This window comes from Taeniopygia guttata, chromosome Z (genome assembly GCF_048771995.1).
Source record: "Taeniopygia guttata chromosome Z, bTaeGut7.mat, whole genome shotgun sequence".
Lineage (NCBI taxonomy): Eukaryota > Metazoa > Chordata > Aves > Passeriformes > Estrildidae > Taeniopygia > Taeniopygia guttata.
In genome coordinates this window covers 16,756,430-16,771,514 of record NC_133063.1, presented here as the reverse complement: position 1 = coordinate 16,771,514, position 15,085 = coordinate 16,756,430, and the positions used below count along the sequence as shown (strand labels likewise).

At 37.5% G+C, this 15,085-nt stretch overlaps 1 protein-coding gene across 1 annotated transcript in view; it reads right to left on the bottom strand.

Moving 5' to 3' along the window:
• Nucleotides 1-5,034: 5,034 nt before the first annotated feature.
• Nucleotides 5,035-15,085, bottom strand: part of GDA (guanine deaminase) — a 30,505-nt gene continuing 20,454 nt past the window's right edge. The window contains exons 12-14 of the mRNA XM_002191485.7: nucleotides 13,230-13,348; nucleotides 12,366-12,393; nucleotides 5,035-11,626 (exon numbers count right to left, since the gene is read on the bottom strand). Coding sequence (XP_002191521.3) covers nucleotides 11,556-11,626; nucleotides 12,366-12,393; nucleotides 13,230-13,348 — 218 coding nt within the window. The 3' untranslated portion in view covers nucleotides 5,035-11,555. The remainder of the gene's footprint in view (nucleotides 11,627-12,365; nucleotides 12,394-13,229; nucleotides 13,349-15,085) is intronic.

Genomic DNA, 15,085 nt, shown 5'->3' with positions numbered 1-15,085 from the left:
TCACACACAAGGGCCAGTGGGGAGAAGGAAATACCCTTCTTTTCCTTCTCTCCCCTTCTTCTATGCCCTTCTATGAGTTTCTGCTATCCTCTTCATAGTGGCTCTCATACCACACAGCACATTTGTACAGGAAGGAGGAAAAGGTGGACGTTTGATGCTGTAAATCAGTCTTGGATCAAGTGAAGGATGTTAGCTGCACAATAGGGGTTTTTTAGGTCTGGTGAACCCTGAATCTGACACCATCTTCCAGCAATTCCCAGCTTAGAATGTCTATCAGCCTTAACAGGGAGAAACAAGATCTTTTAATGCTTTGAGGCAAATGCCAGCCTGTTTTGCTCTGCGAAACATGCAAAATGTTCTGCTGCTTCCAGATCTATGAAATAGCCTGTTTGGTTTGGGAGATAGGCAGTACTGATAGCTTCTCCTTGTTTACTGAGAAAGCAGTCCAGTCTACACATGTAATTTACAGTCCAGCCCTAATTTTTCTGTGTCAAACTGAATTACAAAAAAATACATGAACACACCCATTTGATAAATTGAACCAAAAGTATAAGAAGCAGAAAACATTCTTAGTCTTCCTTGAAATCATTTTTACAGACAGTGATGCTAGTTGAAAAGGCGACACTATACTATTCACTTGAGCTTGCACTCTGGGAAGCAGGTATGTGTTTAGGCAGCCAGTAAAACAAACAGAAGAAAGGACTGTGCCAACCAACAAAAAATTAACCGATGGGATTCACAGTTGCTGGATTTTGCAAAAAGCAAAAATATGAATGTAGCATAAAGGGACTAGAAAAACTAAAGAGCTAAAATGAACTTCTCTAATGCAGTGTTGACTTGAGCGTATACAATTTACTGGCTGAAAGCAGGGGAGTCTGCAAGGGAAGGGTTGTCCTGCTTTCTTCCTGTACATCCTTATTATTCATCAGCCTTACTAGAAACATGACAGTTTTGCTAGATAGACCTTGTGTCTGACCCATCTCAAGCTTTTCACATGATTGAACGATAATGAATAGTGCAGCTATCCCTGCAGAGGACACAGAGTGAGGGGAGGGGGGTGTGCCATAGAGATGTACCTGCTGTCCATGTGAAGCATCAACTCTGGTGTTCTTGTGCCCACTCCCTTTGCTGCATTGTTTTCCCCAAATCAATAATTTTTAACATCAGAAAGTTATGGGTTATTTTTATTTGAAGATATAAGGGCTAGGATCATCAGTGGGATAGCTGAAGGCTTCTTTGAATCCACAGGATGGGTATTATGTAGGAAAAAGAATTGCTCAGGCCAGCTTAAAGGCTATTTAGTCCCACAACAATTTAATATTCTGAGCAGAATTTACAGATAACATTTGCCAGGAGAAAATAGGGTGGTTTTTTGCAATAGGTGCAATTTTACTTTCTTTCTTGTGTGGCTTTAAGAACTTTAGAAGAGATAAGTGAAGCAGGAGAGGCAGTGGGATAGCATTGCTTGTGAGGGACTGTTTAGATTAGATTGAAACTGATGATGATGATGATGACAGGTTGAGTGGGTAAAGATCAGGCGAATGTCAGCAGAGTCGATGTCCTGGTAGGAGTCTGTTACAGACCACCTAGCCAGGATGAAAAGGCAGATTATTCATTCTACAGGAGGGTGGGAGAAATCTTACAAGTGCCACCCTTGCACTCATAGAGGATTTCAACCTGACAGGTATCTGCTGGTAGTTTAGAAAATGAGGGGGTCCATCCCAAATCTCATGACTCAGAAGGATGGTCTCCCTTTTTGCATCCTTACATTTTCTATGTCTCCTAGTAAATAATTCTAAATCAATTCTTATCTGATTTTATTTTATATATTTCATTCATATAGTATGTAATGCAAAGAATCTTGCCATTGAAGTTTCTTAAGCTGTGCTTCTGAAAATTTATATTAAAATTGCTTTTTAAATACCTTTGCAGTGATTTTATAAATGCAATTTTCATGGCCTAAACAACAAGGTGTTTCTTTGGACAGGTCATGTCCTCTTCTCCACTGCAGATTTCAGTACTACAAGAAGCCTGGAGGTCTTTTTTAATGGAAGGTTTATATGGCTTTGAAGGCAAAAGTATGAAATGGTCGCAGACATTGTACGGCAATGACTGCAAATTGCAAGTAAGCAGCTGCTTCTCTAGGTGATGGATTGTGTTTCAGAGGTATGAAGGGCTCAGAAAAAGTGATGAAACACGGTACTTTGAAGGGGCATTCTCAGAGGGCTGTGGTTAACCAGGGGATTAGGATGACTACAGATATCCTGCCAGCCAGCCTTGAGGAGCCTCCAGGAGGACAGAAGGCCTGTGCAGGGATAGGGAAGAGCAGCACAGGTAGGCACTGCCCTCCACCCACCTCCTTGAGCTGCTTCCACTATAAAATACCTCTGTAAGATCAAGCCTAGGAAATAGTGTAAGAAAAAATGCTTTTTTCCCCTCCTGCTGTTTTTCTCATTATTCCTTTTGCTCCTTCTTTCCTTTTTCTCTTATTTTAATTTCTTTTATTTCCCCTTTAAATCCTCACAGGGTTTTACAAAGGAGTTTTTCTGCCAAGCTGTGTTCATTCTAAAGAGAGGAAAAACTGAAGTGCAGGCATTTATGAAGGTAGCTCATGACACCATCCCATGCTGCCTCACCTGGCCTCAATTCCACTTCAACACCTACAGTCAGAAGTCGCAGCCACTACAGGACAGCAGCAGCCCCCAGAACAGGCAGGGGTGCAGCAGAGAGCTGTCTGTGCGCATAAACTGCATTAAGATGGGTTTTATATCAGAAGAAGTGCAAATGCAGCAATTTGAATTTAATTCGACATTTTGTGATGTCATTAAGATGAGGATGCCCTAGTGGTGGGATCTCCCTGATCTCCAACAGGCCTCCAGAGAGAGTCTGGACTGCTTCTGTAGGCTGGCTAAGCAACAGGGTGTCAAGCAACCTTCCGACCATCAGCATGGGGCTCATCACAGCACTACACTTGAGGGAGAAAGACCAATAGTAAGCTGAGACATTGGGTGTTTAGCACGTGCACAGTGTTATGTTGCTCAGTATGTAATTACTGTGCCTGAAACAACTCTAATCCTGGTCACTCAAATCCACTCTGTGTGTTTCACCGGCACATTCAGCCCTAGGGTGGGTACTTGAAGACATGAGCTATGGCCTCAGCCACCCCTCTCTGACCTGGAAATGTCAGAGCAGAGGGTTGCAACTCTTCAATTTTTAGGTTTACACTTAACAAAATCTGTGAATCTTCCTCTAACAGCATCTGCTGCACACAGTTCAAACTCTTCTCTTCTTCCTGTTACCCCTCAAGCAAGTGAATTTTGTATAACAATGCAGGATATGCCCAGAGGCAGACCCCCGACTGGGGTAGGGAGGATTGCTCATCGCTGGCTGCTGTGTCCTGCAAGGCAGTGCTGATCGCACGTGGCACATCTGTTTGCTGCTTCACAAGTCATAAAAATACAACAATGAGGATTCCTTCTTAAAATAAAAGGCCAGGGAATAATTTTTAGAGCATCGAGAGAATACAGTGAGTATTAATGCTGCCCTTAGCTAGCTGGAGTTGATATCCTATATGAATTATCAGAGAAGTTGGGTTTCTGACAGCTGTAAACTTTCACCAGTGTGCTTGGAGGTGAGATTGGTTCAAGCAGGGGCTGAGATAAAAAGGTTCTACTGCTTAATACTTTCAGTTTCTAAGAAGAAAAATACTTCAATATTTTGAGATGTTACAACTAACACCAATTATGAAAGGAAGAAGCATTGCTCATATTTCAGCTTTATTTCATGGCCTTTATGCCACATTTTTAAGGTCATTCCTGAAGGCCATATTTAATTAAAAATAATGCAAGAATGCAGTCACATGCTTTGAAAGGAAAACAGCTGATTACAGATTACAAGCATAGGGCAAGCAACCTGCATTTTGCATTTTAACTATGCTCTTAAGTCATGAACTGCAAACTTATTAAGCTGAAATATAAATGATCCAGTATCTGATCTCAGACCAAGAGAATTTTTGTTTTCTGCTTTACAGTCATGAGAGAAGACTGATAAATTTACGTTGATGAAGTATTCAAGATTATTCAGTGGCTTTTTGGGGGGATTGCAAACTGTTTTCTCTTGTACAAACTGTGCCTGCATCAACTCATTGTAGTGAAACAGATAATTCTATACTGAGATTTACTGAGAGCATACCAAAGGCTCTCCAATTTTCAAATTTATTTGGAAAGCCTCTACACCATAAGAATTTTGCTTGCATCTGGGGCTCACACTACTTTAAACAGGTAAGTCTCAACAGAGTACTCCAGCAAAATACTGCGAAAGCATTTCTTAGTGGTATTTTTCAAAAGTAAAGTGCCAAGTAGCAGAATTCCCATCCTGAAAGCCTAAATGGAGCCTCCTAGTAAGGAAAGTAGTCTATGAAGAAGTTTTCTTTCACTTTCTATTCTCTGCTGGTTGATAAAAATACAGAACAGCTTTATTTCTTGTGCACAAAATTTTGAACAGGTTGATAACAGCTTGCACATAATTCTCAACATTTCAGTATACAATTCCTCAGTGTGTAATTAGTGGTCCTCTTGTGGCAGTTTTTCTTTTAAGAAAATCCACTTCTGGTGAATTTCAGAGCTGCTTAAACTGGGGAGATTTTTATGCCTAGGCTTTGAAAAGTAAGAAAGTGAAGAAACACTTCAAAGGAGATGTGACTCTTTTGGTAAGCAAAAGAAGCAAGCATTTCAGTATGCTTCAACACAAAAAAAATATAAAGTGGCTACTGAACCACTGGCTTTGATTGATGAAGCCAACAGATCTGGTAATAAAGACACATCAAAACCTGTAAGAGCTTTGAATCTGAAAAAAGATCCCCTAAAATAACATTGTACATATGAACAAGAGTTTGCAAATTCCTGTGATGGGGGGTTGCCCAGGTTCCCCAGAGAACAGGGTATGTTGCTGTGTATTTTGGCCTTCATTGTTTATTAGTCAGCTTGTCAGCTTTCTCTCTCTTCTCAAAAGTCAAATACAGAAAGAGACGAGGGCTGGCGTAAATACAAGGCCTCTTTATTTTGTTTCAACAGTACATGACTTCCTATTTAGCGTGATCAAAACCAAGCAGAACAGTGGAAATTGCATATACCATTTATCCTAATACATAGTTCTTCCTTGAAACTGCACAAGTACAAAAGGAAGGATAAATTCAACAACATTAACTCCAGTTAGGCATTTTCACATGAACCAGAGCTTATGCACGACAGGTGATAAGCAGACAAATCTGCATCAGAAAAACTTACTCCAGCAAGATGTGAACTCTCCTGTGGGGAAAGAAAATTTGTCTTGAAGCAAGGGATGTAAACATCCTCAGTTAAGGAGCACATGCTAATGTTTTCTAAAAGCTTCATCACTAAAAGTTGTTAGAGGAGTACACAACCCAGCTCCAAAGCCACAAGGCCAGACAGGATGCAGTTTACAGCCTTCAGTTGTCACCAAAACTGGCCCCTTCTCCAGTAGGCTTACCTCCAGTTTGTTGTACCTAAATATGCCAAGGAGCCCTTGGCCAAGGAAAGCTGCTCATGGCTTAAATGCAGATCACAGTAAAACATCTAGATTATATCCTAGCCTTGACTGAGTTTAATTGTTACTAGTTGACTCAAGTCATTAAGCCAAATCATTGAGTATAAGAGCTGCTGAAATGTAACAACATCTACCTGGTGGGAAAAATATTTTGTGTTGAAGCATTAGGCAGGCTGGTGTAAGATTGCCCTTTATCCTTATCCTTCTCCCAGCTCTGCTCTTTACCATAGTTATTTTCAAACTAAGACTCAGTCTATGAGAAGCCACAAGCCAATACCAGAATTAAAGCTAATACACACTTACGAGTCATGACAGGGTAAAGAAGTGAGGGTCTAGGCATGACTAATGCATTCACTTCTGCAGAAGTGACTGGCTCTGCAGAAGCCACAAAGGACCTTTCAGCTGGAGCACACCGATTCTGGGCATTTTCTAATAAAGAATTTCCACTGAAGTTTCCAGGAAACTGCCTTCCAAAAACATTGCTTAGACTTTCCACATAAACTAACAGTTCTATTAACTTCAAACAACAGATTGTTGTTAATGCTGCTGATGTCCTTTTGGCTTCCCAAGAATGATGTTTGTTGATTTTGTTACTCTTTTCTATACCAAGGAGACATCATTTGCTAGTTTCTCTGTTGAGAGAAGCATGAGTTGCTGCACATATAGTGCTTAAAACCCCCACAGATTTAAGCCAATGTCCTAGTATCTAGAAGTTCAGTACTAGATAGATGATTGTGTGATTTAAACGTATTTATTGGTCTCAGCAATGAGCTTAATTTCTAAACAATCTGATATTTAAAACAGTTTGTATTCAGACACTTCAGTCACACCAGACTGTTTGTCTGTGCTGAACTCAGTTATCACTGCATCACCACGCACATGAAAGGGAATGATGTCTGGGACATGCATAAACAGAAATTCTTCACTGGGACCAGAATAATTCAGCCTCTGTTCTGGCCAGTGCTAAATGTCTCACAGGGAAGGTGTAGATAAAACATATCAGGCCCTTACATTGTTTCCTCTGGAGCTATTACAGATAATTTTGATTTAAATCTTGAAGCCGAGCTCTAGAAGTCGTGAAGAGATACATAATCCCATAAGCAGGTATTTCGGCTTCTATTATTAAGTATGTAAGCAACTTATTTGGGAACTTAGTCAGGTTTTGGGGCTCCTAACTTTTAGAAGGAATGACATCCATGGTCTAATGGAACATTACCTAGGAAAGTATCTTTTTTCTGAGCATTTCACACCTAAAATTTCACTGACCTGTCATCTTTTTATGAGTTCCTCAGTTCAAACTCCTTTCTACTTTGCAGTATTTTGGATTCTGCTACCAGTGTTTTCAAATATCTTCTGAAATTAATTTTTTAGCTGTCCTTGGGAATGTTGCCATGTAGGGCCAGGAGTTGGATACAATGATCCTTGAGGATCCCTTCCAGCTTAGTTTATTCTGTGACTATACACTGTCATTTTACAGGTGAGTTGATTCCTAACACATACCAGGCTGCAAATAAAGCAGCATAGTTTATTAATGAAAATCCAGAACTTTAAAGTATGTCCACCTTATCATCTGTTATGGATTGTTCCTGCAAATGCTTAAAATAGTATTTTTAAATAGCTTGTCTGAGTAATGACATTAATATCTTTTCCTTTTAAAATTGGGATATTCTTTGAAAGAACTTCGGCCTAAGTATTCTTTTTAAATGAATAATCAAGAATCACTATGTTCTCTTTTGCTCAATTTAACTGTAGATATTCAACAGTAATGCCTCTTGTGAAGTTGCATTGCATTATCATAATTATATTTGAAAAAAAAATCTATTTATCTGAACTTCTTTTTACATTAAATGTTAGTATTCAAGTTCATAAAACCATTATATTTTTTTCCATTCATGAGTGTTTAATCAGGCACAGAATTTTAGACAGGGTAATTTTAAAGCTCTCTTTCCTAAGAGAAAGCCAACTTACTAAAAATTTCAGTACAGTGAAAAAATACACTTTTTTTCCCCTACAAAACCTTAGGATTTCACAAAAATACAGCATAAATATGAACATTAGGCCAAGGCAACATTTTAAAGTGCAGAACTCCACTTGCCACACATGAATAATTCAAATAATGCTGCATAATGCATAGCAATTCTTATTAGTATTTCAAAACCTAAAGTGACACAATGAGATAAACATATAACAGTAATTCAAATGCATTCTATTTATAATTAATAAGTGCTCATCTGACTGTAGAACACAGTAAGCACATTGTCCCAACAAGCAGGCGCTACACAAATACCCTTTTTCCCCCCTTTGTCTGAATGGCGTGCTACCATTGAACATAAAGACATATTAAGAAAGAAAGATCTCATGTACCATCTGGTAAGAAAACTTGTGGGGAGAGACATCTGGAATCTGCTGCATGTACATTTTTCCAGAGGTTTTATCAATCAATTTATAATGTCATATTTTTCAATTCATACTGACTGAAAATTATTCCTTTATTTTCTTCCACATACTCATATCCCCTTAATGTCCAGTTGTTTCATTTTAAGGTTTGGCTTTTTTTTTGGTGGTTTTTTTTTGTGGTTTTTTTTTTTTTTTTTTTTTTTCTGGGGGGTGGTGTTGGGGAAAAGGTAGGAAGGTAGAAGAGAGTTGCTTCAATTTGTATTCAGCTACTAAGTTCTGTGATGAGATGCGAACAGACAGGGAGTAGTTCAAGTTCTAGTCTCTATTAGCATTTTGGTTTGAGACAATAGTGCTCTTCTAAATTCCCAATCATTGTCCCTTGTTGAACCTTGGTTCAGTCTGCAAGGTGGATTTGGTGTATAAGAATTAAGCTTATTTTGGAGAAAACTGCACTGGAGGCTCAGCTGTCTTCCAAATATACTCAGTGTCTAAAAGAGATACCAAGAATCTGAACACATTACTTGACCTGCTTCAAAGTGCATATGCAGTAGGGGCATCTATCCAAGGAAGCAGAATATATATATATAGTCTTGAGATGCATATAGTGTACATGTGCAAGCCTCAGCAGTATCCGCTGCTTTAATCCACTGATCCTCCCCCACAAAACAAATATCTTGGCAAACTACAGACAGGCACAGAGTCTCAAGGACCAAGACTTCACAGTGGGATTCTTAGTGATCCTTAGTGAGTAATTTTCCCTAAATTACTTCAGAGAATTCTGACTACACATTCTTTGTATGACCTAAAACCTTTAAATTTTGTGCATAAGCCATCTTCCACTGAACAAGCTTTTGGGACTGCCTCAGATGACCCCACTTAGCTTCTCTGGTGGCACATTTTTTCTCCATTCAGAGATATTTAAATGCTGCTGTCAAAAGACCCTCAGTTTATTTTTTGTATTAACTCCTCCACCGGCCTCCTCAAACATCAAATTCAGACTTCTTTCCTTTGCTGCTAAAACCTCAGCATTTAATGTAATGCTATCCATCTTGGACCTTGCTCCTTCTGGTCTTGGGCATTGCAGAGTGCTGCAGACAGCACAGAGTTCCTCCACCAGCTGAGATTCTTAAAAAGTTGATTTTCCATTGCTAAGTCTGGGAAATTTCTGGATACTAGACATTAGAAAAGCTAGAACCAAAAGAGAAGTTCCTACCTTGTCCCTGAATTAAACAGGAGTCAAACTGCTCATGACCCATTAAAAATTCAGATACAAAGCTCACTGGCAGCAGCTATTCTAGAGAGTCCCTTTGTAATTGGGCCAGCAGCGTAGTCCTGAACTTGTTAAAGTTCTAAAGTGTTCTCATATGGCAAATAAGCAACCTGTCTACTCCCAAAAGTATTTTAAGAAATGCTGAATCCTTTTCTAAAAGTACCACAAAATAATAATGGGAAAACAATTAAGTCAGAGACAGTTAAGGCTACCACTAAGATAAAAGCATTGATTTAATTCATAGCTCTGAAGGCAAAGAAGTAGGGCACTAGCATACATTGTACACAAGGCTGTGTGATCTTTCTTCACCACAGGAAAGCCAAAGCTGAAAACCATGAAATTCCCTAAAAATAGTTTCAAACATTACTGGGAGGATTAAAACATGTGTCTCACAGTTCTTTGGTTTTGAAATGTGAAATTTGGTCAATTAAATCCATGTCAAAATTAATGAGAAAAATGTCCCTGAATCAGGAAAGCAAGTTAAAGAGCTGAAGGTTGTTATTTGCTGAACAAGTGTGCTACTGTGTAGGTGATTGCGACACATGAAAAACACAATGGTTGAGAAGACACCCTGATGGAATGTGTAAATCTTAATCCTTAGATCTGGACTCCTAAAGCCTTAGAAGTCTTGGAACAGAGCAGGTAGGAAGGCTGTACCTTGGCATGGTGCAGCAGCCAGGAAGACACCTGAGCCAGTTCTCAATGAGTGGCTGCATCCAGGTGATTTCAGCAAGACCTCCTGGTTATTCCCTGCTGTTTGGTACAGCCCCTCAGCTTTGGCAAGAAAACCACATTGAACAGACTGTACTGCTTTCAGTGCCCAAATTAGCCGATACATTTCCCCTTGACGCTGTGCTGTCTCATGTAGGCATAATCGTAACAATACATAAGCTCTGAAAATTCTTTTAAAATCAGAACATTATGAGTGGCATTGGCCAAGCACTCTCTCTGAAGTAGACATCAAGTGAAACTTTGGTGCAGTGACCTCCCTTGTTTTGTGAACAGAGGTAAGTCCTATATCCCCAGGCAGTGAGATAAAAGTGCAAAACAAGGCTTAGTGAAATCAAAGAAGTTTGAAGTAGGCCTTAAAACCGTATTCAAGACATGTTTACAGTATCAAAATACAATATTGGTCTCTAATGACACTGAAATTAAAGTTTACATTCTTTGTGTTGCAAAAACATAATACAGAAACAAGAAGAAATATCCTCATCAAACAAATCTTAAAAAAAAAAAAAAAGCCATTTTAGGAAAGGAAGTAGGAAGTCACACAGATTTCTGAAAAAATAAAAAAAAACAAAAAGGGCATTTTTTTTTTTACCTGGAATCCTGAAATTGTACAGGACTGGAACTATGCCACATTGAAAAACATAAAAAGCATAGTAAAGCTGAGCTGCTTTTTTCAGTGATGATTTTCACCTCAAGTCAAAAGTGGTAATGGCCAGAAAGAGACCATTTCTCTTGGAAATTTTTAAATGCACTCATTTCCCTTACAGAAAGGAGAAGGGACATCTTTCTATCATCCTGTCTGAACAGTCAGGAGCAAATGAGTTTGGGAAGATTCTGCAGGATGATGAACGAAATGAAGCACTCCCTCTAGTCTAGAAAACCCTCCTAATTTGTTTGCCTTTATGTAGCCTGCAGAGATATCTTAGTGCCAGCCTCTAATTTAACAGAAGTTTCATTCAGCCATCACTAAGATCAAGGTAATTCAATAGTGTGTCTGACTACAAATGACAATTCTAAACTCTTAAGTGAGGACCCTTATTTATTTATAAACACACACTTCTGACTTAACTCATCTTAAAAAAATGTTGTAATTTTTTTTTTAAACTTCATAGGAAAAACCGAAAACTACATTCTCCAAAAAGACACTGATTTTTTCCATACTTGATAATAATATTATGGAAATTGCATTCTTCCATGATATTCATTACCTGCAAAATCAATTTACAAGCACTAGATTTTTTAAAATTCCTATAGAAAACCAGCATCTCATTCTTCCACATAATGCTTCCTATACTATTATTAAACAGAGCAGCAGGTGCCTTCTTTAAGCAAGGTATTTACCAAATCCCCTATCAATGCACAAATGCTATTTTTACAAAGAAATTTATATAGCCATTCCCTCTAGAACTGTGAAAATTTCAGTAGTAATTCTCAGTAATTCTTGAAAGGTCTAACAAAATTTTCAATGTATGCAAGTTTTTAACATTATCCAAAAGTGAGGTGTCATTCCTGATGATCAGGCACTGTGTTTAAATAATCTTTTCCAAATTAGATGCAGAATGATCAGCAGAGTATTTTGCAAACAGAAATGGATTTATACAGAGCTTGAAAAAGGAACCACTTGCTTTCCAGCCACATACACTTCAGAAATATTCCGATCATCACCTGAAATAACATGGTCAAAATTGAGATTTGCATATAAATACAAACACTGATTTAATTAATGACAATTATGCAGTCTATAAAAACAGTTTTGGAACACATTTCTTGGACCAACCATTTTCCTAGAACTTAGAAAGTCCATTTGGAGAGAAATAGTCAAAGCTACCACAAAATTTAACTATTAAAAATTAACTATTTTAGCAACCCATGTGTTTAAAAAAAAAAACAAAAACAAAAACATAGCATTCAGCTGCTGCAATAGTGTCATAGATTTTCTGTATATTCAGTAGATCCAAACCCCAAAAATATTATGTATCTGTACAGAAAATTATTTGATGCACAGTATGTGAACTGGCTTGGGAACCAGCCATCAAGAAAGCTGTTGTGACCCAGACAGCTCCTCAGAAAGGCAAAATCTCATTAGAGCATGACAGAGCCGTGGCCATAGCTGGCACCAGGCACCTCAACGTCACAACACAGCAGCAGCGCAGATCCAGTCCGGACACTGCCTGGACACACTTACAAACAATTACAAACCAGTTTATATTTATTAATGTCAAATATTAATGCTATTTATTGGGACATGTTAATGCTCATATAAGATTCAAATGAACATATTTAATTACTGCAAACAAATGTATACTTACTTATGTAAAAATAAATTTATTATTAACCCCAACATTAATTTAGACATTTGATGTAGCAAATGAGAATTCAACTTGAGCTGAAAATCAAAACATACCTAGATACAGGAACTTCTGGAGAGTGTCCTTTAAAAAATGGGAGAAAACAAATTCAGAAAGCAATATCTGCTGTCCCAGATCATAATCATTTGAAGCTTGAAAGAACTGATAAAAACACTTCTAAATATTCCTAATAACATTGAAATCAAAACTTAACATACATAATTTACTTTTTGAAAACAAGGCAAAATTTAAACTTGTGTAAAGTGCTAAGGATCAATAACTTAGCTTAAAAAGTTTAGATTTAAACTTAAAAATTATTCTTTTTACAGAACTGGAATTGTTTCCAGGCAGTCTGACCACATCTAAAAATTCAAGTAACTGCTCTCAACTATCTTTTTTAGTCAGAGAAGGTTTTTGAATGAGAAGGTGTTTCCATACCATAAAACCAACACTGCTTTAATGTTAATATAAAAACTGTGCTTTTACTCAAATTAGCCATCTTGAGTGCTTGCTTCATTTTGTAACAGCAATGTAGAAAAGGCAACCTAACCTTTCTCTGGGAACAGGCTGTCATTTTTCAGTCTGAACTCTAAGTATTGACTAAAATTAAATTGTTTATTCTTGGTTGCCATTTGTCACTGCAAATACATATCTGTAATTGTCACCTTGGGCTAATAAAATATGCATTAAAATATTACATGCATTTTTGCTCATGGTGTTATGGCACTGTCACTGGGGTCAGCAAGATTCTGAAGAAAAGAAAACATGGAACACCTAGGCTGAAGCAAAGACAGCAGAGGTGTTTGTACACCCAATTCCTGTCACCAGAATGACTCTTAGCAGACCTTTTCTGTCTGTATCATCAGCCTTCCCCACATCACTTCCATTAATGTTTTGATCATCAATCCTGTCCTCATTACCTCAAATTCGTCAGCAGAGAACAAGTCAAAAGGGCTATCTGAAGCCTTCGTGTTGATTAGCAGTGCATCAAATTCTTTTCCCACCTCAAAGTTTCCAATCACATTATCCAGTCCTAGAGCTGAGGAAGAAAATAAACTCATAAACTCGTCTTCAGGACCAGCCTCCTTCCACCACGTAGAAGTACCTGACAACTTACTTGAAATATTCATAAGACAAACAAAAATTTAGACCCAAAACCAAAAACAAATAGAAAAACCAAAACCAAATTGAATAGTATGTTAGCACCTGAGCTCTTAAGAGGCTTATGAAGCAATAGGTTATATTCCAAAAAAATTCTAACTCCAAACGGGGCAATGAAGTTAAGTCAGAGAAACAGTAAAGCATATAATAACACTCACCTTGCTAAGGCAGTATTAGACTGAATTTTTAAAAAAAGTTTAAGCAATTTTGAAAGGTTATATAGACATATTGCAATAGTAATATAGTAATATGATAATAAAAGAGGTATCCAGTGAGTAATAAGCAGGAACAAAGAATAATATGGTGTGGAAAAATAATCATAGCCAGTCTGAAGGTCTCATACCTACCTGTATGGCTTGCCTTGTGGTCTATTATTTAGCTCTATTTTTTAAAAGTTTCATTGTGCATGAAACTGCATGCCCTGAAAACCTACAAATTCATCTTCAGGGACTGGATGCTTGCAAGTTCTTAGAATACCTAAAGAGAAACCATTTTTCCCCTTTAGAATAAATTAGGACCATTCTAAGCTATGGAAAGTATCTGCGAATTAATTTTTTTCCCAATACTCTGAAATTAAGTCATCAAAGAGCATAATACCTGCAAATAATTTATTTCTTTTCAAATTGCACTGATAAAGGAAATTCAGTCTTGAAGTTTAAGAAGTCATTGAAGTTTGTGAGTGGAAGAAAATCACAATATCTTAAAGACATTTAAATTCCTATAAATTCTGAAATATTTTGATTATCTACTAGTTTCAACTAAAATGATCTCATGTTCCTTCAGGTTTTTGATCATAATGCAATTTTTAGATTAAACACAAGAGGGTGATAAGTGTTTAGGAGCCTTAACAAAGAAAACTGTATAAAAAGAAATCACTCATTTAAATTTCTGCTACTGAAATTTTCCCTTTCAGTATCCAGGCTACTGGAAGCTTGTCGAAGTGATTTATATTCTACCCTTAAAAGTGATTCAGTAAGGATAAAACAGTTTAAAATCCATATAAAAAATTAACACTTTACTAAGGAAATCTAATATAGAAAAAGTACAAGAGTAGCTGGGAAAGGAAACCACATATGAGTTTGGGATTTTTATAAGTCTTCCTTTCTATGTCTCAGCTAATTTATTCTCACACTTTGTGGAAAAATATATATTGCAGGAAAAAGAATACTATTTGTTCCCTGCTCATCTTTTCTATTTCCCCCATTACACTCTCGAGGAATTCAAACACAGTTCTGAGAAGGCATAATTTATGACATTTTCTCTACATCTTTTAAGCTTCCATGAATAATATCCAATGGAGCTTTTCAGCAGCTACAGATAGGTTACACTGAGAAGATTTGGGACCCATGCTTTAGAAGGTAGTGAGCTCATTTCTGCTAACTGAAACAATAATAGGTTTTCACTTAGACGTGGATTTCCTCTCTGCCAAATCATACCAGTTCCATAATACTTGGTCTCTTCAAGCTGAGTCTCATAAACTCTCAGAGATAAGTATTATACCCTAGATCGCTCAGCTACCTCAGGTGGCATATAATAAGCAGGATGACTCTTGTGACAGTGTTGGAAACAAAAAAGTTTTAATAAAAGGCAAAATAAAAAAACTCTTTACTGAGAA